Source organism: Somniosus microcephalus, chromosome 33 (genome assembly GCF_052327205.1).
Source record: "Somniosus microcephalus isolate GS21.2 chromosome 33, FLI_Smic_1.0, whole genome shotgun sequence".
Taxonomy (NCBI): domain Eukaryota; kingdom Metazoa; phylum Chordata; class Chondrichthyes; order Squaliformes; family Somniosidae; genus Somniosus; species Somniosus microcephalus.
Window position 1 is genome coordinate 28821108 of NC_141019.1, and position 24817 is coordinate 28845924.

General features: G+C 46.1%; 1 protein-coding gene and 1 pseudogene across 3 annotated transcripts in view; both read right to left on the reverse strand.

Moving 5' to 3' along the window:
- Window positions 1-1276, reverse strand: LOC147097058 (uncharacterized; annotated as a pseudogene).
- A 1991-nt stretch (window positions 1277-3267) lies between these two features.
- Window positions 3268-24817, reverse strand: part of cdk2 (cyclin dependent kinase 2) — a 28009-nt gene continuing 6459 nt past the window's right edge. For 2 of the 3 annotated variants that reach the window (XM_085972831.1, XM_085972828.1), the window contains 5 exons: window positions 18071-18191; window positions 15176-15346; window positions 14306-14422; window positions 7501-7704; window positions 3268-6880 (listed from right to left, as the gene is read on the reverse strand). In XM_085972831.1, the coding sequence (XP_085828957.1) occupies window positions 6776-6880; window positions 7501-7704; window positions 14306-14422; window positions 15176-15346; window positions 18071-18191 (718 nt within the window). In that variant the 3' untranslated portion in view covers window positions 3268-6775. The remainder of the gene's footprint in view (window positions 6881-7500; window positions 7705-14305; window positions 14423-15175; window positions 15347-18070; window positions 18192-24817) is intronic. The other variant, XM_085972830.1, reaches the window with a different exon arrangement.

A 24817-nucleotide genomic window follows, 5' to 3' on the forward strand; every position in this document is an offset into this window, starting at 1 on the left:
TCAGCTCCCAAAAAAACCCTGAGAGACAGCAGCCTGCATGCTAGTCCCCAGAGTGTGGAAGCCAGTATGCAGGGTGCTGCCTAATCTGTCTCCTACTGCCATCAGAGCTGCCATCAGTGCGTTTGTGGTGATGGAAGCACCGACTGGTCTCTGGTCGCTTCTTAGCTGGGGGTGTGCTGCGGATTCCAGTGACGCTGCCACTCGCTCCACTAGTGGCTGCAACGAAGACGATGCTTCCGTGATATTGTTGCATATGAGAGCTGTGGACTCGAAATTCACATCTGTCAGTTGCCGCACATGCTCGGAGATTGACCTCAGAGCCTGCACTGAGGTGGGATGTTCCTTCTTTTCAGGCAAGTACCCATGAGATTGGGATCCTCTGACTCCAAAGCTATGGGCAGCCTCCTCCTTGGCCTCCCCTGGCAAGGTGACACATCCTCGCCCATTCCTCTGGCTCCTTCATGCTCTATCAATCACCCAGTGCCACATCCTTCTCTTAAGTTCTTGCGGCAGCAGCGTTGGTGGTACCTCTCCAGTGCTTTGAGGTGCCTGCTGTACATGATCCATGTCTCTGAGGCATAAAGCAGGGCGGGTATCACTGCTGCTCTGTAGACCATGAGCTTAGTGCCGGGTTTGAGGGTCCTGGTCTTCAAACACTCTCTTCCTCAGGCGACCGAAGGCCACATCCACACTAATGCTATCTAACTCCCCCTCAATGAAAGTATCTGAGGTGGTACGTGGGAATGGAAAAAGTAAGTGATGCAGGGGGTGAGATCAAGGGGGTTGCAACAGAGGAACATGGGGCACAATCTGGATCCAGAGACTCATGGGTAGGCTTAACCTTCACATCCTCTGCCTTGTTATCATCATCCTCCTCAGCATCATCATGGTCATTGTCTTCTAGGATGATTTCCCTGCTCTTTATCACCACCTTCCTCATCAGCTACCTACCGAAACCCCCCCTCTCCCCTCTGCTGTGCTGGACCTGCAGGAAAGGAGGATACAAGCTAAGAATGAGTGACCATAATTGTGCTGGGATTAAAGAGACAGAGAAGAGGTAGAAGATTGTGGCAGTGTGCTGCTTCACAGAGACGCTGCGGTGACTGTGCATATGTGCACCCCACTAAACTGCTGCCGGCGCTTTGGCCCCAGCTTTACCATTTCCTACAACCGGAGCAGAGCACCTCGCCAGCAGCTCGCTGGCCTGCGTCTCGTAGGGGCCGAGCTCCATGCTGTCGGGGATGCCCCCTACAGTGCCCCTGCTTCTCATCGGCATTGTGCGCAAGTTTCTCCTGCGACAAGATTGAGTGAATGAGGTGAAAACTAGCACTTGACAGCTGTCTCCTAGGTAGCATCAGTCAACTGATGCAAGAGAGCTGGCGGCATTAACCTGTTACAAAGCAGAGGAAAGGATTTTACGGTTGTGCATGCAATTACTGTTTGGGGAGATGGTGACATATACTGTAATTTCCCAAGTTAGCATCCCCCTTACCAGAGTGCATTGTGAAGGGTTAGTTGTACAGCAGTTACTTTGAGGATTAAGACTGCGCTGGTGCTGAAGGAAGAAAAGGGAGTGTGGCCGGTGTGTTACCTTTCCTGCCCTGATCAGGTCATTGAACTTCTTGCAGCACTAGTCTGGAGTTCTGCAGGTGAGAGAATTGGCACTCAGTACAAGTGTCACCTCCCTCCACATGGCACAAGGCATTTTTTTGCAGCTAGCTCTCATGGGAGACCCAGTAGTCTCCCTCTCCTTTGCTGAATCTCGAGGAGGGTTCAGCGGTCAATCTCATTGAAATTGTATGCTCTTCTTTTGTGCCTCTTTGGCCATCTCTGCCAGGTCCTCCCCGGAAAGACATTCTTGAAAAGTGGGACAAAATGCACACACGCCATCTAGTTACTGCAGCTACCTGCCCGTCAATTTTCCTACTTATCTGTTGCTACCCCAGCTTGCTGTTGCAATCTCCAGCCAGAATCGGCTTTTTAAAAAGAATGCACTCTGGTTTCCAATCATCCCAGCACAGTACTCCCGTTTTACACAAGAGAACCATCAATGGCTATTTAAATGGACTGACCCAGCAAGTCTTAGCAGATGCCGCTCTGCACAGCATTGATGGGTTCAAGTCCTGACTTATTGGTGCAAATCCAGCACAATGCACCACATGGAATTTCAGGGCCTTTATCTTTAGTCAATAACACCAAGGTTGATAGTTCCCATGGTGATGAGGTTTCAGGATCTGTTTTAATATTAATATTCCCTGCTTTGTGACGCCTGCAATATGTGGCAAGGATGAAGAACAATCTTCCTGTGTTATTCGTGCACAGGGTGAAATAAAAGCATAATGCTGGTTCAATAAACAGAATTCAAAATAATGTACCAATATTGAGAGATAATAAACCCATGAAAGTCTGCACTAGACGCAAATGGCGAGGGGCTGGAGTGCTGATCCATCCAGCACAGGCACAACGGGCCAAATGGCCTCCCTCTGTGCTGTATCATGCTATAAATCTAGGTTTCCAAACAATTGGGAGCATCGAAGGACAAATACCGAGTGTGCCCAAGCACTGTATTGATTTTTATCCATCGCAGAAGGATTAAAGGTTGATTGCACTGTAATGATTTTGACCCCAAGTCCAGTACTCCAGCAACTAAGCTCCCCCAGCTTTGCCAGTCTATTTCGGTTTAGAACCAATAGATATCTTGAGGTTGCAATCCCAGTCACAAATCCTCCTTCCTTCCTCTTATGGCAGTGCAAGATTCATGGGTTGTGTACCACAGTAGTCTCATGAAATAAATGCAACAAGCACAGGGGTTAGGATCTCGGCATCAGGGGCTGTCACAGCAGATACAGACAGCAAGTGTGCTCTCTGCACAACACTGAAAGGTTTAATAGAAATTGAAAACTGCTTACAACCTGAAATAAAAGCACTTTATTTAATAAATATGTGAAATAAAAGTGGAAACATTCAACCTTACTTCTTGCCTTTTTCTAACAAATCCATAAGGATTACAATGGGTTGCCCCAGTGTCATCAACAGAACCAATTTTAAATGGGTCCTTTTTTAATATAAAGAGGCACAACTAAAAGAACTTAACCATAAAATAAACTTTCACCAAGACAAAATGAAACTTATAAAACAAAACTATCTTATTTCTGGTGTCTATAAGGCATTCCTGGGACTGGTGGGCACCACACCGACTGAAGTGACAGACTCGCTGGATAGTTCCAGCATTTTCAGTTTTAATTATTGAAAGATCAACAATTGTGATGAAATCACAGGACCTTTATTCTGGTAATAGTCAATTACAATAAAATAAAATGATATCTATTGATACCAAGCCTGCAGTGCTCAAGACAGGCCTCCTAGCAGTTTAGAAACATAGAAGATAGGAGCAGGAGTAGGCCATTCGGCCCTTCGAGCCTGCTCCGCCATTCAATATGATCATAGCTGAAGAGTGACATGCTTCAACACATCTCCAGATTGAAATGTCCAACTAATGATGGGACACTGAAGTCCAGATTAGAAACTCGGCAAGAAAAGTCACAGCTCGAAGCACTCGAAATGGAGATCAAAACGCCTCTTCTTTTTCTGGCTCACACAAGAAATGCAGACACCAGATTCCTTCTACCATCCAAGTGTGTGTGGTATTGGATCCAACTTTTTCAGCAGACAGACAATTCAGTCAACAAATATTTTTAATTTTCCACAGAGTTAAAACAGGGCAAATGCAAATCCCATGAATCTCCCTCTCAGTTAAAAAAGACCAGACAGAACTCACCCCCAGACTCAACATTTGGTGACAACAGTCAAAGTTATACTTAAGCCCATTATTTTGGCAAAGGTTGGACAGACGAGGCCCCCATTGCAACCACAGTTCATCTCCCAAAAGGGGAGAAGCACAGAAACAGATCGCCAAGGAAACCAGAATTTGCAACATCCCTAAATTAAAAGGAAACTGTTCATAGGCATAATTTTAATGTGCATGAAATATTTAAATAACCATCCAATTTACATCTGAACAAGATTTAAGTTCGTAAATATAAATTTACCTTCAATTGCTTTATCAATTTCCCGCTTTTTAAAATACCTCAAGCCCACAGTCTGAAATGGATTTCGTTACTACTGTGGGGTGAGTTAGCGCCTTGGGCCAAGGCTTTAGTGAATGGCCAGGGGAGACTTTACAATGGAGCAGGAGACAAAGTTCACTGAAGCATCCCCCTTTTCTAGCTCAGGGACACCAAGACCAACAGTGGCACCACCTAACTCAGTACAGACTAAGGACTGGACCAGGGACTTTCCTCATCTGCCTGGCTCAGTTCCACACCAAGCAGTACCTTGACATACCGGAGTTACTGAAGGGGCCCCAGAGTCTCAACCACTTTACATATTTGGGTCAATGATCTCATTCTGTTTTTCCTCAGGGGTTCTGCAGTTCCATTGCTGCTACTGCTGCTGCATCCCAGATTTTCCCAAATGAGACATTGTAGGATTTTGGGAACAATCATTTTACCAGAATTTCTGCCATTTTGAAGATATCACAGGGAGGTGCCGTGGCGATTTAGGCCAAGTGGCAACAGTTTCTTCATCAGATTACCCACTGGGTTTGATTTGCTTAGGGAGAACCCTACTCTCGTGTTTTGTTGACCATTAGGACCACATTATCCAGTCCATGGGTTAATTGGAAACCACCATCAGCAAAGCACAGTGGAGGCCGTACGCTTATATAATTGCTTGGTATGTTTGGGTTGGGAGAGATGCTGGTTCCCAGTGCAAACCGCCAACTAATCTCAAACACTGAACCTTCTACCAATGTAGGGTAAATTGGCCACAACATTGGCCCAGAATAACTAGATTGCATTCACATGGACCAGCGCTGGTTAAACTCCAATAAGGATTCGGATGAGCTTGTGTAGATAACATAATATTTATATCCAGTCTCACAACACTGTAAAATATCCCTTCATAGATCCAAGATTAGAATTACATACAACAGATTAAAACATCAAAGAAATGGTTCAAAAATGCACATTTCCATATAATCTTGAAGTGACAGTATCCATTCATCCTAACCTGCACAGTTCTAATTAAGCTTTTGTGAAATTGTGGACTCAACTAAAGTGTAGGCAACCTGAATTAAAGACCAGACACTCCAAAAGTTTCATATAATTTTAGTTTCTGAGCATTAGCTTGCACATCTTCTTAGTGCAGATCAATACCCTCTTTGTTTCCCGTGCTTAGTGCTCGTGCTTTCCCTGTTCCCTTCAGTATTGTTCAGTAATGTTAGACCCGTGTCTGCCCCTCGGGATTGTGCCAACTGGAGTTACGACTCAGACGAACAGGAAAGAGGTGGATCAGATTCACCCATCAGGACCTACAGCACAGTCTTTACCCCAAGCGTCAGCATCTAGTACATGACAATGACTGAATGACAGCAGTCATGTTTCCTGCAGGGAGAGACAAAACGCCTCAATGTGAGGTTATTGAGCTGAATTAATTATTGTGTATTGATCTAACGTGACCTTCCCAACTAGCCACAAGAAACTACCCGCTCCAACTACAAAATAAACCTGCTAGGTGAACACCCAATTGGTCAATTCATATTGTTACAACATTATTGATGTAATCTCTGGTAATCTTTTTTCCTCTTTCGACCAATTTCCACCCCCTCTCCTTTCCTGACTCATACCTCACCCTGTGCTTACCCAACATCCACACAAGACACATTTTCTGGTAGAGATGGTTGGATAGTGACCAAGAACAGGAACCCGGGCCAATTTCCCTTTCTCCCTTCCTAGCCCAGTGTCACTCTGGCCAATTATATAGTGTCCTCACTGCTAACCTGGCCGCGATTAGCTAATTTAGCACCAGAATCCTTTACGACTCAGCAGCACAACGTGCACTGCATATATTCACTGAGCTATCATCCCGTTACTTTTTAAATTTTCTACTCTCCTCTCCAAACATCAACTCTCACTTGAGCTCAATGAGGGGGGGGGTTCTGCTACCTTGCCTAAAAGGCCATTCTTCACATGCCAGCCTGGACAATGAGTGCAAGCTGACCATCCAACTGTGGGGAGTATCACATCCATGTCATCACGTATCCATACATGCATACTGCCAGCAAAGGTCGCTAGATAGCAACCAGGAAGTGGAACCTTGGCCTCTCCCTAACCCAGCCAATTGTAACACCCCCACCTTAGCCCTGGCTGAAATCAGTAGATACCGAGAATCAAACTGGAACCTTCCTGGTTTATATGGCTCAGAGATGGAGATTTGCATCTCTGAGCCATTGGGACATTTCTATAATGGAAATGTAACTTCCTTTTAGATGAAAGGATCGCAACAGGGTTTTATTAGTATTGTTCTGGTTGACTGGTCACAATTATCACAGCTTACTTTAGGAATGGAAAAATAAAGCACAACTGCACAATTATTGTGGCCCTCTGTACTGCGATAGATTGATATACGATAAATCAGAAGCTTTCCAATTGAATTAGTCCCAACCAGGATGGTCCCACGAAGAAGGCCAACTGGGGATCATCCATTTAGTCAAGGAATGTGAAAAATACTTCAATAAAAAAGTTAAATCTCAATGTTCACAAAAATCATATGGAACTTGTTAAATAAAAGCTGTGGAGACGTGAATGGTCAACGCATGGATCTTTGGCACTTCTGCGACTAAAGACTGAGCAGACAGTACGAATAGACACTGTCTCGGCAGTTCCCTACAAGTGACTTTTCAGGCTTTCCAGACCAGCGATCGATCGGCTGAATTTTAAGCTCGAAGGTGAGGGATGGGTGTGGTCACATCTTGGAAGAACGGGTGGGACAGGGCGCTCTTCGCCGAGATCCGCTTGCTTGGATCGTACTGAAGCATTTGCTGCAAGAAAGAGGAATCGAAGTGGGTCAGTTTCCAGTAACATACACCTCTTACATTTAAATTGAGTCAGAACTTTCAACAACACAGTTTTTTTTTATATAAAGTTCAATGCTAAAAATTAAGACAGAAAGTAGAGATAAAATAAGTGAAGCATTGAGGTGAGTAGAATGAGCATCAAGTCTTTATAGAGGTTACCAGTTTGTTTCAAATACAAACTCTCGCCCCACTCCATACTTGTACCAGAGCCAAGTGTAAATTATTTCCAGGTTTTTATAATTTGGGTACACTGGAGGAAGATAGAAGTATAGAAAACTTCCATTTTCTCCAAGCTACGCTTGCATTTGGTTCTGAGGTGGCTCTGGTTTCAAAGTTAAAGTTAGAAGAGTGAAAGTTGTCAGTGACCTTCTGACTGTTAAATAACTACCACTATATTGGCTTCTTCATTTCAAACCAATGCAGAGCTATAGACGGACATTTTAAAATTCCCTTCCCAATTTTCTCACATTCCCGGGCATCCTGGGCTTCTGGATGGAGTTCCACAGACTGCTCATCTGTAGGTTACTAAATCCATTTGAAACCTTTACATGACGTGCTGCTCGCACTCGTATCTCATTACTCACCGCTAACAGGTCCCTGCCAACCTCGTCCAGAGGGGGGACCACTTTACCAAGATCCTGCTGAATCCAGCTTGGGAATGTGGGTTTGTAATCAGGCATGGAGGTTACTCCGGGCCAGACCACATCATCTGGCGTTCCGAGGGTTCGGAAAATGCGAAACAGCTGATCAATCTCAGAGTCTCCAGGGAATAAGGCTCTCCTTGTGATCTGAGACCAACAAAAACAGAATGGTCAATATTGTTTTAGTAAACCAGCCTGCTGTCTCGCCACAACAGTGCACCCCTGGAGTTTCACAGGGAAGTATCCAGTCTACCTCTAGAGCATCAGATAAATGGGAACTCAAGCATCCACCCCTACCCAATCCCCTCCCTTCCTCCCTCTGTGTCCTGAAGTTGCTGACTCTTGCTGGGGTACAGTTTTACAAAGGCCAGCAACTCTCTGGCACACCAGCCAAGTGACTATGCTTCATACACATGTCCAGACAACAAGCGTCAGCAGACCATTTAAACATGCAAGCAGGGGGTGGTGCAAATCAAAGCCGAGTCTGATCCTGTCCACAATGCGCACGTACACTTTCCAACAGAGGCCAGGAACAGGGACACCAAGGCTAATTGTAGTGCCCCCCAGTGCTTCCCTGGCAGAGGTCAGTGCAGTCAGCACAGACCAAGGATTGTGCCTGGGGCCTTCTTGGTTTGCATGGCAATGCATTTACCCACTGAGCCACCAGAAGCAGCCCAGTACAATATTAATAGACAGCCAATTACTGATATAGATTGAAGGCACTATATTGTTTTACCAAAAAAAAGGACTTACATTTATATAGCGCTTTTCATGACCACCGGACGTCCCAAAGCGCTTTACAGCCAACGAAGTACTTTTTGAAGTGTAGTCACTGTTGTAATGCAGGAAACGCGACAGCCAATTTGCGCACAGCAAGCTCCCACAAACAGCAATGTGATAATGACCAGATAATCTGTTTAAGTTATGCTGATTGAGGGATAAATATTGGCCAGGACACGGGGGGGGGGAGGGGGGAGGGGGCGGGGAGAACTCCCCTGCTCTTCTTCGAAATAATGCCATGGAATCGTCTATGTCTATCCGAGAGGGCAGACAGGGCCTCGGTTTAACGTCTCATCCGAAAGGCAGCACCTCCGACAGTGCAGCACTCCCTCAGTACTGCACTGGAGTGTCAGCCTAGATTTTTGTGCTCAAGTCTCTGGAATGGGACTTGAACCCACAACCTTCTGACTCAGTAGGTGAGGGTGCGGCCCACTGAGCCACTGGATGCAGAATCTCCAGTCTACAGACATGGGGTCAATGCCCATCTTTAAAATGGAAGTTTCACCATCAGGGCCCTTTCCAAGAAGTTTTTTTTAAAAAGCAATTAACATCTCCATTTCCACATCCATTTTTGCAAATGGATGATAACAACATCCAGGTCCTGACTTGGAAAGGTTAAGAAGTCTGACACAGCAATGGTGCCACCAATGTGCTTGTGTCCTCTTGCCATACTAAGGTATGATCTAGTGTTCCACATTATACAGTTAGGTTGCAACTTTAGGGCTGCAGATGAAAGAAATATGGTTTCACTGCAACACACGCACGGTAATCTGGTTGTGCAATGGTTACAGATTGAGCTCAACTGGTTTGAATATTTCATTAACAGTGAACTCTTTCTCCCCCCCCACCACCTCCAATAACCGCACAGCGTGAAGCACACAATTACTGCTTCACCGAATTCCTTATGATTCCACAAAACACAGTGGTTATACTATGCAACAAAAAGGCAAAACTATGCGTAGAATGGAGGGCAAGACTTTCTACCCCAAGGCGACTGGGTCAACAAGGTCCGTTACATCATGAGCCCAGCACACTGGAATCATGCACCACACTTAAACAATACAGCCATTTGAAAGCAGATTTCAGAGGAGCTCTGTTTATTCTGCTCCTTGTACAATGAACACTACTGCAAGATAGAACATGCATGGGACAACAGTCAGCAACCTAAATTTCCCCTCTCTCACTGTGGGTGCAAAAAGGTTCTCTGTGGTAGCACAGGGTTAGACAAGAAGGCGTCTTCCTTGTGCAGGGATATCTTCCTCTGCCTCCTTCTCCTCTCGAAAGGTTGTCTCCTTACTGGGGTAGAGTTCCACGGGCGCCAGGCATCCTCCACTACCTCGCCCAAGTGACCATTCTTCACGTGCGAGCCTAGGCAACAAGCATTGGAAGGCTATTCAACTGTGGAGCACATCATAAGCCAAGCCTAACTCTGTCCTCCATAACATTCACACTTTTGTCCTCCCAGTCACTGAATCCCATCCGATTCTACTCTCCCTAACCCAGGGGCGCCGAGGTAGTGCCCGAAATGAATGGTAGGGCCCAAAATCAATGGTATCTTGGGTTTCTGGTACGTTTATAGATTTTAGATCACGATCTCCATTTTGAATTATCCAACAACAAAACGGTACTTGACCAGAACAAAGCAACTCAGAACTAAATCAACAATCTATTCCAAAAAAAACACAGACAAATATTGGAACGATAGTACAAACTGGGATACATCTACCCTATTAATACAAAATGATCCTTCAACATAGTGATATTAGAGTGGGGCTAAGTGAACATCTCTGATCACCTCACCTGTACCGAGCAAGGATTTTTACAGCACGATCCAAGCCACAAGGTGGTCATTCTGGTGCGCTCAACAATGAACTGTGTGCAGAGCTTTGCTGGGTCATCCAGCACAGTAACGGGCGGTGCGCAAACCAAGACAGGCCTTGCCATCCAGCTGCCCCAAGACAGGTAGGATGCTCAAGGGGACAGCTCTGTCCAAAACTAGGAGCCATAAATATGAGAAAAATAAAGGAGGTCGCATATTACTTGGAAAAGAAGATTCTAAATGGGATAGACAAGCAAAGGAATCTCGGGGTACAAATACACAAATCACTAAAAGTAGTGACTCAGGTTAGCAATACCATAAAAAAAGCTCACCAAACACTAGGGTTTATTTCTAGAGGGATTGAATTGAAAAGTAGAGAGGTTATGCTAAACTTGTATCGAACCTTGGTTAGGCCACACTTGGAGTACAGTGCATAATTCTGGTCGCCATATTATAAAAAAGGATACATAGGCACTGGAGAGTGTGCAAAAAAATATTTACAAGGATGATAACAGAAATGCGAGGTTATACCTATCAGGAAAGGATGAACAGGCTGGGTCTCTTTTCTCTTGAAAAGAGAAGGCTGAGGGGCGATCCAATAGAAGTCTTTAAAATTATGAATGGTTTTGATAGAGTAGATACAGTGAGAGTGTTTCCACTTGTGGGGAAGAGCATAACTAGAGGCCATCAATATAAGATAGTCACCAAGAGATCAAATAGGGAATTCAGAAGAAACTTCTTTACCCAGAGAGTGGTGAGAATGTGGAACTCGCTACCACAGGGAGTGGTTGAAGCGAATGGTATCGATACATTTAAGGGGAGGCTGGATAAGCGTATGAGGGAGAAGGGAATAGAGGGTTACGCTGATAGATTTAGATGAGGAAAGACAGGAGGAGGCTCGAGTGGAGCATAAACACCGACATGGACTGGTTGGGCCGAATGGCCTGTTTCTGTGCTGTAGACTCGATGTCATTTTCTTTAGAGAGCTGAAGCTAGTACTGCAGGGTTAAGGAAAAAAACATGCATCAAGATGGGTGGCACATGAGCCACACAGAGTGGTTCACCTGTGCACAGCAAGCTCCCAAGCAGAGGATTGATGCTTCCAGAGAGGGAGAGGCAATAATGGCAGAGGGCTAGGAGCAGCTATCCGGTCTGATGAATGGGGGCGGTAGGACGGGCAGGAAAGGAAATGGTGGGGGGGGGGGGGGGGGGTAGCGCCCAGTTGCCTTTCAATGAAATAATAAATGAAAACAAAAATCAAATGGAGGATATTGAAGTGATTTTACCAGATTAAAAAAGTTAAAACTAGTCTTTATGAGAAATGGTTCAGTGGAGATAAGGCAGTGGCTTTGAACATTTCTTCATGTTTCCCCCCCCCACTTTCCCCCCAACCCTATCACACCAAAGTCACGCACCACATCATGACCTACTCTCACTGCCCCAAGGGAAAACCTGATGAGCTTGATCACACAGGCACCAGGGTAGAGAGAGAGGCTGGGAGATCATCTGAGTGCTAATGATCGTAATCAAAGGCACTGAAATATTTCCTTGGGAACACAGGACTCTGAATAGACATCTTTGTGTCCCATCCCACCACACTCCAGGCAATCTGGCATATATTAAATCAGATGAAAAGATGCGTTTCCTCCTCCCTTCACCACATGGCTATCTCACTTTCTATATTTAAGTGAAGATTGTGCATTTAATCCTTGCCACATATTGCAGGCGACAATGGTCTGTGCTCGACTGCCATCCATTATGGTTCTCAATGCTTCCAAGTGGAAGTAATGGGCTTTGCACAGGTGAGTCATGGGGGCAAAAGAAGCTCTTGACCAGCAAAACAATTCAACAAAGAAACAACCACATTGGTGAGCAAATGGAAGCCTTTTCAAAAGTGGCCATGGTGTGGCGATGCCGGTGTTGGACTGGGGTGGACAAATGTAAGAAGTCACACAACACCACGTTATAGTCCAACAGCTTTATTTGAAATCACAAGCTTTCGGAGCGCTGCTTCTTCGTCCTTCACCTGACGAAGGAGCAGCGCTCCGAAAGCTTGTGATTTCAAATAAAGCTGTTGGGACTATAATGTGGTGTTGTGCGACTTCTTACATTTTCAAAAGTGGACATCTCATCATGCCACAGCACTGAGGTTTTAAACATGCAGGCACTGAGGTTTTAAACATGCAGGGAGAGAGTCTAAAATAACAACATGCAGGAAGTTTTACCTAGTCTGCATATTTCCTTTGGCGTCAGGTGTAGCTGACAAGAGACTGAACTGAAATTACGTGCCATGCACCAGCCAGCCAGTGTTCCAGGACTGTGCTTTGATGCAATCCTGAACACAAATATTTAACAACACGGAACATTTCAATGTTGGGAACACTTGCACAATTACCTCGAATCAGCCAACAGAATTTGAACATCTAAAAAGGATGACATCAGCGCTGCGAGCAGCTGAGCTGTCCGAGCTGTACAACTGTGCTTCGAGTGCAAGAAACTTAACCATTCGTAGGAAGCAAGATTCAGGTTCCAGTCTTTCTCCCACATCTACATTCAACCTGCTCTCCTGAAGGTGCCAACTGCTTTTGGGGTACAGTTCCATTAGCACAAGCTGCCCTCGAGTACCTTAACCAACGTCACACGTGAGCCTAGACAACTAATGCCACGAGTGGTGGCGGGTATTACAGCCGAGCCCAATGTAAAGACCGCACAACATACACTTTTCCAATAGACATCACTGGGTAGTCATTAGGAACTGGAACCTTCCCTAGCCCAAGGAGACGGAGATCCACTACTACCACCATGGCAAGGTCTGCCAACTCAGAACAGACCACGGATTAAACCTTGAACCTGCCTTGTTTTGTCCCCTTCATCTATGGCAGCAACCAGGAAATACAGACGTGGTGCAGATCACTAAAGGGCAGGTGTTGGGAACGACTTGCTTAGTACGGGTGGGCAAGTCACGTGTGCCCATGAACTTCAATCGGACGTACCTGTTGGCACCATACAGCATCTCCAAATCGTTACTCCCAGCAACGTACTGCGTTAAATTTGTGGGACATCTGTCCTTGCTACAGTAGTCCCTGGCTGCACCCGTCATGGCACTCGATATAAACGTTACACAGGGGCTTCAGCTGGGCTTTTCCAGAGAACCGACGTCCATGTGCCACGCTCCTGGCTTGACACTCGGGCCGAGGAGATGCTGTCAATGGGGGTGCTGGGTTCTTTTATATGGAATCCCACAGGGAGCAACCCACAGGACCATCTCCCCACACATACATTATATAAAAGCAGCTCCTTTATCCTCACAACACCTTTGTGGATCTAAGATGCTGTTGGGATTAGCTAGCTGGACTGGTTCACACTATGGGGTGCAGTGGCAGAAGGAGACCAATGTGTCTGCAGTTGGCTGCACCATTATATAGTGCAAAAGTGTCTTACAAGTAGATTCTCAAACCTCCTCAAAGACCACAGGTACAGAGATCACTCATTACATTAAGCATTTAAAGCCAGTGCAAGTCATTCTGTATTCAAACGGTCAATAGACACACTTCTGGAAGCTTGTTCCCTGTACAATTTCCAAAGTTTAAGATCATGTCAAACTGGTGAAAGATACACAACCACGGAGCATGTCAATTGCTCTGAATTGGGGAACTGACTAGTGTGCAAAAAAATCATTCCACGTCCTTAAAGCATTCATCATTAGAGCGGTGTTAGTTAAAGATGGGATCGATCTTTCCCTCTCCCTCTCCCTCGTCATCTGGGACCACCGCTCAAATGTCCACCTCAAATGGGCATTCACGCCAGACCGTCTCCCGATAAAAGTTTGGTTTGAGGACTTGAAACTTCCTGGCAAGTGGGAGGGGGGGAAAACTAGCAAGTGTCCCACTTCGGATTACATTTCAACACCTCCATATTGCCAGACTATAAAGCCAAGCTGACAAACACTGCATCTTCCCCTCTAGCCCCTGTCCAGGATGTACAGCCTGGGGAAGGAGGGTGGGGGTGGGGGTGGGGGTGAAATCAAGCAGAAGAGGAGATACAAAGAGGAAAAAATTATATATATATATATATATAATTTTTTAAAGGAAGTGGCTCTTTAATGTATTTCTCAGTTTAATCATTATCTTATCACAGAGCTGCACTAACTTTAGAATCTGTTACCATTTCTGCGAAGATGCAGCCAAGACTCCAGATGTCTACTGCAGTGGAGTAATATTTACACCCCAGGAGGATCTCAGGGGCTCGATACCACAGTGTGACAACCTGCAAAAAAAACACATGATTTCAAACGCATTATATTCCCCCCACCACCAGTTTTTCAGACAGGTCTTTGGATGCTCGAGTCCATACAGTGATATTTATTAGTAATGCAGTCCCTGACAATGGAAGAAAATAATTGTTTGAAGATTGCATCTTCAGTGATTCCACATTGAGGCAAATCTGTAGAAAAATAAAGACTCACTTGCTTTCAGTTTCACAAATACTAACCCCCAGTGTCTCGGATTTCTCCCATTTCCCCAGGCTCTAACCCTTGGCATAAAAACAGAGAATGCTGGAAATACTCAGCAGGTCAGGCAGCATCTGTGGAAGCATCAGGCCGCATCAAACCCTTGGAGACTGGTTACATCTTCTCAACTCTTGCTCAATATTAAAAGGTGGTCCATTTTGTATTATTTTGGTTACAACTCAAGTTAAGTAAAAATAACTTTAGGGGGAGGTCAAAGGCCACCAGCAAATGGGTCTTAAACAGAAAAGTACACGTAGTCATTAAACTCAGTGCCGCTCAACAGCAGAAGGAGTTTGACTGACAGGCCTCTACCTCCAGGCACTGTTACCAACAGAACCAAGGTGCTCCTGCCTCTGGTTGCCCATTGTAGCTTGCAACCTGGGACCCCGCCCCAGCTCCCGGGAACGATCACGCAACTTGCAGCATAATTAACATTTCCCACCCAGTGACGCGCTAGAACACTTTGCGACCCATCCGAGCCACTGCACCCCGTTCTGGGAACGGCATACCTCGTGGGTGTACGTGCGAACAGGCACTCCGAAAGCTCGCGCGAGTCCAAAGTCAGCCAGTTTAATGGCACCCTCGGCATTGATCAGCAGGTTCTGGGGCTTCAGGTCACGGTGAAGCACCCGGTGAGAATGGCAGAACGCGAGCCCCTGCAGCAGCTGGAATAGGTAACTCTGAATGGGAGAAAAACGCACAATAATTAACCAACACAACAATAAAACATACCATACACCAACCATTGTGCTAGGTCTAATGAGAAATAGAACTGCAACAGCAAAACATCCCACGGCTGTTAAGCCAACTTCATCTGGCATTCCAGACTCCCATTCAAATAGTGTCAGCCATGGCTCAGTGGGTAGCACCCTCGCCTCCGAGTCAGAAGGTTGTGGGTTCAAGTCCCACTCCAGAGACTTGAGCACATAAAGCTAGGCTGACACTCCAGTGCAGTGCTGAGGGAGTGCTGCACTGTCGGAGGTGCCGTCTTTCAGATGAGATGTTAAACCGAGGCCCCGTCTGCTCTCTCAGGTGGACGTAAAAGATCCCATGGCACTATTTTGAAGAGCATTATCCCCGGTGTCCCTCAATCAACATAACAAAAACAGATTACCTGGTCATTATCACATTGCTGTTTGTGGGAGCTTGCTGTGCGCAATTGGCTGCCGCGTTTCCTACATTACAACAGTGACTGCACTTCAAAAGTACTTCATTGGCTGTAAAGCGTTTTGGGACGTCCGGAGGTGGTGAAAGGTGCTATAGAAATACAAGTCTTTAATTATTTTCTTTAACTTGGCCTCACACTGCTTAGCTACCAAGATCAGGTGCTTAGAGAGTACTGTGGCCATAGGGGCTTGTACTTGCCACAGGGCTCATAATTAAACACATTAAGATAAGTTTGAGTTAAAAATGAAGCAATAATATTTGGGGGGGGGGGGGGGGCGGTGAATATTCACAGCTGTAAAAGTAGCAAAGAAATAGCAGGAATATGGAGATTCTTCTCTATCTCATTTCCCAGCAGTTGTCTTCCGGTTTGAATATCAGAAAAGGACAATAACAAGACTCGCTCTCAAAAAGGGGTGAAAAGGATAATGTTGCCCCTGCTCCGAGCGAAGACCTTATTTTAGAGAACTGGTTAAACTCACGTGCACTTAGTACAATAGAGGGATGTGGAGTTAGTGAGACCAGAGTGGACAGCTTTAAACAGGGCACTGAATGATTCAGTAACGTCAACACCAGTGCTGAACCTGCACGTGGTCCTTCCCTCGCCCAGTGAAAGATATCTTCTGCAATTCGAAGAAGGGGCCACCATATAGTATAGGGGCGGGGGGGGGGGGGGGGGGGGGGTTGCGGTTACATTAGTGAACACACTGAAAATCATTTGTATGCGAGGATCTAATGAAACAATGTATAAAACACACACATAGGAACAGGAGGCCATTCAGCCCCACAAGCCTGTTCCGCCATTCAATTAGATCAAGGCTGATCTGTACCTCAACTCCATAGTCCTTGATACCCTTACCTAATAAAAATCTATCAATTTGTCTTGAAAGCTCCAATTGTCCCCAGCATCCACAGCCTTTCGGGGGAAGAGAGTTCCAGATTTCTGCTACCCTTTGTGTGAAGATGTGTTTCCTGATTTCACTCCTAAATAGCCTAGCTCTAATTTTAAGATTACGCCCCCTTGTTCTGGATTCCCCCCAGTCAGAGGAAATGACACACAGACAAGATTTCAAAGGGCAGGTTCTGGGTCACATGGGCATGGAGTGAAACTCCAGATTGTATGTGGGCTGAAAGATCACAAGCTGGAATATATATATATATATATATATATATATGAAACCTGCTATTCTTTTATAAGTAGCACGGATATTACTTTCTCACACATGCGGTCTGAGGATTTGCAGAGTTAAACATTCCACCATCAACGGGAGGTTAGCACATGTTACAAGTGGTGCAGGCTGTGCCTGGAGCTGGGAGTCAGGAGGTATGGGGCCACTTCATGTGGAGGCCCAGCACCATACTCCCCTCCTAACACCCAGAGGGACCACATACCGCCTCAACAGAATGCTCAACATGTCTTCCGACTCATCCATCCTTCCCCAGTCAAGCCCCCTGCCAAGGATGGTTCCCTGCCTCAGTCAATGAAGAATACTAACCCAAGTGTACGGAACTGCACGGGTCCCTCAACATACGCATCTGCCAACGCCATGCATTCTCCGTTGTACCAGGAACTGATGAAGTGCATCACTATTGCGCTACCCAGATTAGCAAATAATTTTGAAAACCGGTGTCGGAGGTTTTTTTGCCGTCTTTTGGATGAGACGATCAGGTGGATGTAAAAGATCCCACGCCGCTATTCGAAATAAAGCAGAGCCATTTTCCCAACAGTTATCCCTCAACCAACAAAAACAGATCAAATAGTCATTTATCTCATTGCTGTTGGTGCGTCCTTGCTCGGTGCAAAGTGGCCGCCGTGTTTGCCTATATGACAAAGCTTCAAAAAGTAATTTATTGGCTGCGAGAGCGCTTTGGGATGTCCCAAGAATGTGAAATGCTTGAGTGCAGCTCCCCACCGATCGCAGAATTAACCCGATGGAGTGCTTGCCAAAGATCTTTTGAGGAATAGATGTTTGGCACTTTAACAGGGTGGAGAATCCATCTTTAAGAAGTTCTCCAATATGCTACAAAGGCTAATGAACGTCTACACTTTTGTGCATTAAACAGTTTAATTTACACCACAGATACAGCCACCATGTTGGCTGGCAAAGTAATACATTAAGCCGCCGTACAGCAAAGCACATACTGGGGGATAGACCAACTGCACCGCATCCCTCTAGCAGTTGACCTGTTCTTGCTCCGTTCCATTTGAACTTCGTCCCATGAAACCCATGTGATTTTACCTTGACGAGTGGCAATGGGATCCCATTGACCGAGGAGACGTCCATGAATTTCTTCAGATCCTGATGTAGGAACTCAAAGACCAGATAGAGTTTATTCTCCGTGTGAATGACATCAAGTAACCTGAAGGAGGGGGGGGTGAGGGAAGGGAAAAGAGGAATACTAGTAATCCAGTCATGGGTTCCAACGTCATTCCTAATTCTCTTCTCCACAACGACCTCGTCCTCACCCACTGTATGGTCACAAAGTAGAGACTTGTAGGAACAGTAGATTAAATCATTTTAGAAAATACATTTGGCAAATCTTACTGTTTGTTTTAATTTTGTAAGTAGCAAAATGTAAAACTGGTGAGGTGATTTTTTTTGTGTCTGTTTACGCTCCTCTGAAGCACCGTGGGACGTTTTACTACATTAAAGGCGCTACATAAATGCAAGCTGTTGTTGTGATGACACTCTTGCACAACTCTAGAGGAAGACAATTAACTACATCCTTTATGGATCGGTCACTTGTCACACTCCCCTAGCCCAGTCCAGGCTGATGAGATTAAAGGCTTCCCTGTTACCTGTAAAGGTCCTTTATGAAATGAGTTCCTTTGCACACTGGTGAGAGCTGCGAATATGGCCAGAGTGCAAGAACAGAGCAGGTCCAGATTTACACTTGCTTTGCGGAACACCTCCTTTCAGTCCGCAAGTGTGACCCTGAGCTTCCGGTCGCTTGTCGTTTTAATTCTCTGCCCCACTCCCACTCTGTCCTTGGTCTCCTACACTGTTCTAATGAAGCTCGAGGATCAGCATCTCATCTTTCGATTAGGTACGTTACAGCCTTCCGGACTCAACACAGAGTTCAACAATTTAAGATCATAACCTCTGCTCCCATTTTTTTGGACAGCAGCTGTTGGTGATGATTCTGCCGGTGCCATTTACAGCTCCTCTAGACCCATACTTTGTTTCTTTACTTGTCCCATTACCTTCCCCTTTTGCCTTGCACCATCATCCCTTTTGTCATTTAATCTCTCCTGCCCACCATCCGATCACGGACCTTCACTTTTGTTCTTTCCCCCCCTCCTCTTTCCCTGCCTCTGTACTTGCTTAAAACCAGTTATATCTCTTAACTTTTCCCAGTTCTGAAAGGTCGTCGACCTGAAACGTTACCTCCGTTTCCTCTCTGTCCACAGATGCTGCCTGACCTGCAGAGTATTTCCAACATTTTCTGTTTTTACTCCAGATTTACACTTCATTTGCCTCCATCACAAAAACAGGAACGGTTACAATTTTATCAAAGCGCATTTGGCGCACATTCAAACTGGTCAAAAAATTAACGCTAGTCACCCGTGAACTCTCCCGAGCGGGGAGGAAACAGTGCACCCGGTGAGAAACTTCCAACACCAGCTTTACAAAAAGAATTAAAATGACAGCCCGTGCTTTTACAGGGCCAGATGCAGCAAGTCATTGCGCTCCACCACTCTCATCCCTCCTATTGCAACAACTGATTTAAAGAGGCAAGTTGGGGCCGTAAAGGAAACATGTAAACAGTGTAAAGGCCTCCCTTTAAACATGTCTCCGATCTTACAGGAATGCTCGGGTGCTTATAGCTATTCCCCAGCTCCGTAGGGAACTGCCATTTCAGATCTCAAAACTTGTCACAGACCCGCTCAGCTGTTACGTTGAGCAGTTACGCAGCATCGGGCACTGACTGGCGTTCAGTTCCACCCGAGATACTGGCCAGGAGGTATCCAAGGCTAGGAGACTCCGGACCATGCACAGCCACTCACTGACAGCACCCAGAGCGGAGCAGCAAGTCGAAAAGCTGAAATGACAGGTCTTAATTGAGCCACGGGAATTACATTGAACAGCTATATCTGTGCAGAAGACAACCCCCACCTCATCATTTCAGCCAAAAGATCCTTCAAACAGATGAGAGAAGCAGCCCTACCTTCAAACAGCAGCCGATCCAAATTTCAATGAGAATCCTGCAGAAGCTTAAAATACCCCATCGGTACTGGCTGCTTTATTTGACCAACAGGTAATTCGGTTTTCCAGTCGCAGAATGCTACAAGGATTTATTTACTTACTGGCGATGGAAACCCAATTCAAGGCGGAATCCATGACTGGGGTCTTCAACTAGTCACCACGGACCCCCAGAAAATGGGAAGTTGGACTTTAACACGTGGGCCGCACAAGAACAGAGCTGGGAAGTAGGAGACCGGTGGTGGAGAGTTCAGGGCAGTCGCAAGAGCGGGACCGAGACAGGCGAGTGAACTGCAGCATCACCCTCACCACAAATGACTTGCGTATTAACGCCACCCAGCGACGATGAAGGAACGGCGATATATTTCCAAGTCAGGATGGTGTGTGACTTGGAGGGGAACTTGGAGGTGGTGGTGTTCCCATGCGTCTGCTGCCCTTGTCCTTCTAGGTGGTAGAGGTCACGGGTTTGGGACGTGCTGCCGAAGAAGCCTTGGCGAGTTGCTGCAGTGCATCTTGTAGATGGTGCACACTGCAGCCACGGTACACCGGTGGTGGAGGGAGTGAATGTTTAAGGTGGTGGATGGGGTGCCAATCAAGCAGGCTGCTTTGTCCTGGATGGTGTCGAGCTTCTTGAGTGTTGTTGGAGCTGCACTCATCCAGGCAAGTGGAGAGTATTCCATCACACTCCTGACTTGTGCCTTGTAGATGGTGGAAAGGCTTTGGGGAGTAAGGAGGTGAGTCACTTGCCGCAGAATACCCAGCCTCTGACCTGCTCTTGTTGCCACAGTTTTTATGTGGCTGGTCCAGTTAAGTTTCTGGTTAATGATGACCAGTAAAAACAATGAGGGCAAAAACAATCCAACACTGCTCTCACACAGTCTACCAGTCTGTTGCAGGGTATAAGAGGATAAAAACATGTTGCTCACCCTAGCTTTTTCCATTAGGGAATGGTGCAAATACATTACGGGGAGAATTTACTCCTTTTTAAACTGAGCTGCTTAAAGTGGTGGCAAGTTGCACCTACTGAGGTGTCTCCAATTAACAGTACAGGTACAGTGTGTCCACCTGTGTGGAAGCACATTCCAGCCCTGCTTCAGATCGACTATACAGAACACAACCAAACAAACTGAAAGTCACAGGCCTCTTAGAAACAGTGTTTTAACATTAAAATTTAACATTCCTTCACAAGTCCTAGAATTGGGCAAAAAAGGAGATATATGCAATGGGTTACTAAAAAATACAATCTGAGCTCCAATTATTTTGGTACAAAGTGCAGCAGAGGATGAAGACATGCACAGATCTGATAAAAAAATAACCTACAATATACAGACAGCATCAACCGTGATTAGATTACTAGGCTTCACTGCTCAAAAAGTGAAGTACTTGAATCAATTCTCATCCTGGTTTTCAAATCCCTCCAGGGCCTCGCCCCTCCCTATCTCCGTAACCACCTCCAGCCCTACAACCTGCCGAGATCTCTGCGCTCCTCCAATTCTCTTCGCTCCACCATTGACGGCTGTGCCTTCAGCTGCCTGGGCCCGAAGCTCTGGAATCCCCTTTCCTAAACCACTCTTTCCTCGTTTAAGATGCTGCTTAAAACCTACCTCTCTGACTTGTCCGAATATCTCCGTACGTGGCTCGGTGTCAAATTTTGTCCGATAACGCACCTGTGAAGCGCCTTGGGATGTTTTACTGCGTCAAAGGCGCTATATTAATACAAGTTGCTGCTGTTGTTAATTAAGCAGCATTACGACAGTCAGGTACAGGCAGTGTCCCCAGTGCTTCGCGATTGCAAGGCCGTGGTAACCGGCCTGGAATTTCCCCCCTGCCACAATTGCATGGCTGGTGTTGCGGTGCTTCAGATTTTCAGTTATGGATGGGCTGGTGCAGTGGGGGGGCAGTGTAAAGAATAGAAGATAGGAGCAGGAGTAGGCCATTCGGCCCCTCGAGCCTGCTCCGCCATTCAATGAGATCATGGCGGATCTTCCAAATTCAGTACCCTGTCCCTGCCTTTTCCCCATATCCCTTGATCCCTTTAGCCTCAAGAAATATATCCAACTCTTTCTTGAATATATTTAATGAACTGGCCTCCACCACCCTCTGTGGCGGAGAATTCCACAGGTTCACCACTCTCTGGGTGAAGAAATTCCTCCTCATTTCAGTCCTAAATGGCTTACCCCTTATCCTTAGACTGTGACCCCTGGTTCTGGACTCCCCGGCCATCAGAAACATCCTTCCTGCATCTAGTCTGTCCAGGCCTGACAGAATTTTATAGGTTTCGATGAGATCCCCTCTCAATCTTCTAAACTCCAGTGAGTATAAGCCCAATCAACACAATCTCTCCTCATACGTCATTCCTGCCATCCCAGGTATCAGCCTGGTGAATCATCACTGCACTCCCTCCATGGCAAGAATGTCCTTCCTCAGGTAAGGTGACCAAAACTGCACACAATACTCAAGGTGCGGTCTCACCAAGGCCCTGAACAACTGTAGCAAGACATCCTTGTTCTTGTACTCGAACCCTCTTGCTACGAAGGCCAACATACCATTTGCCTTCTTAACCAACTGCTGCACCTGCATGCTTACCTTCAGCGACTGGTGCACAAGGACACCCAGGTCTCTTTGCACTTCCCCGTCTCCCAATCTATTGCCATTCAAATAATAATCTGCCTTCCTGTTTTTGCCACCAAAGTGGATAACCTCACATTTATCCACATTATAGTGCATTTGCCATGTTTCTGCCCAATCACCCAACCTGTCCAAATCGTACTGGAGTTTCCCGACATCCTCCTCGCAGCTTACCCTCCCGCCCAGCTTTGTGTTGTCTGCAAATTTGGAGATATTACATCCAATTCCCTCGTCCAGATCATTAATATATATTGTGAACAGCTGGGGTCCTAGGACCGATCCTTGCGGTACCCCACTAGTCACTGCCTGCCACTCGGAAAACGACCCGTTTATTCCAACTCTTTGCTTTCTGTCCGCCAACCAGTTCTCTATCCAAGTCAATACCTTGCCCCCAATCCCACGTGCCTTAATTTTGCACGCTAATCTCTTATGTGGGACCTTATCGAAAGCCTTCTGAAAGTCCAAATACACCACATCCACTGGTTCTCCCTTATCCATTTTACCAGTTACATCCTCAAAAAATTCCAGTAGATTAGTCAAGCATGATTTACCTTTTGTAAATCCATGTTGACTTTGTCCGATCCTGTCACTGCCCTCCAAGTGCTCTGCTATTTCATCTTTTATAATAGACTCTAGCATTTCCCCCACTACCGATGTCAGGCTTACCGGTCTATAATTCCCCACTTTTTCTCTACTACCTTTTTTGAATAGTGGGGTAACATTAGCTACCCTCCAATCCATGGGTACCGTTCCAGAGTCTATCGAGTTCTGGAAGATGACCAGTAATGCATCTACTATCTCTAGGGCGCTTTCACAGGTGTGAGGGTAAGACCTCCACTATAGAATCATAGAAAGCTACAGCACGGAAGGAGGCCATTTCGGCCCATTGTGTCCGCGCCGGCCAACAAAGAGCTATCCAGCCTAATCCCACTTCCCAGCTGTTGGTCCGTAGCCCTGTAGGTTACAGCACTTCAAGTGTATATCCAAGTACTTTTTAAATGTGATGAGGGTTCCTGCCTCTACCACCCTTTCAGGCAGTGAGTTCCAGACCCCCACAACCCTCTGGGTGAAGACATTTCCCCTCAAATCCCCTCTAAACCTGCCCCCAATTACTTTAATCTGTGCCCCCTGGTTTTTGACCCCTCTGCCAAGGGAAATACAGGAAACTTTGGTTTATTCAGAGGTTGTATGTCCAGAAACCTCGAAATCAGCAGCCGTTTTGTTCGTTTTTTTCTCTTTTTTTTTCTTCTCCTAGCATTTTTTTTTTTTTAAACAGTCAGTCCTGGAAAGTCTCTCTGAAGCTGTTGCTAAGCTACAGAGACGCTTCCAAGGTATGGGCCGACTGTTTACAAGCTGTTGCTAAGCAACAGTGTTTGTTGTCAGATACGGAGATGAAAACCTCCGTATCCTTCAACATTAGCGCTGGTCTGTCCGGAAGTTTTCATAGATCGGCATCACGCCGGTCCCGTCGGTGCCGGATATCGCGAAGTTTCCTGTAGGTCCTTTCTATCCACTTTATCTATGCCCCTCATAATTTTATACACTTCAATAAGGTCTCCCCTCAGCCTCCTCTGTTCCAAGGAAAACAGATCCAGCCTATCCAGTCTTTCCTCATAGCCAAGATTCTCTACTCCTGGCAACATCCTTGTAAATCTCCTCTGTACCCTCTCTAGTGCAATCACATCTTTCCTGTAATGCGGTGACCAGAACTGCACGCAGTACCCTAGCTGAGGCCTAACTAGTGTTTTATGTAGTTGAAGCATAACCCCCCCTGCTCTTGTATTCTATGCCACAGCTAATAAATGCAAGCATTCCTTATCTACCTGTCCTCCTACCTTCAGGGAGCTGTGGACATGCACTCCAAGGTCCCTTTGTTCCTCTACACTGCTCAGTGTCCTACCATTTAATGTGTATTCCCTTTCCCTCTTAGCCCTCCCCCAAATGCATTACCTCGCACTTCTCTGGATTGAATTCCATCACTGCAGCTAAGCCCCAAATTTAATGGCAAATGTCATGGGGTAATAACCTTTGGTCAAAGGGCCTTCCCCCACCCAACATCAGGTAAGGTTATAAGGTTGCAAACACCTGGCTGATTGCTGGTGAATTTGCCCGATTGCTCTGGTCTTGATTTCCCATTTTGCTGCTGCTCTTGAC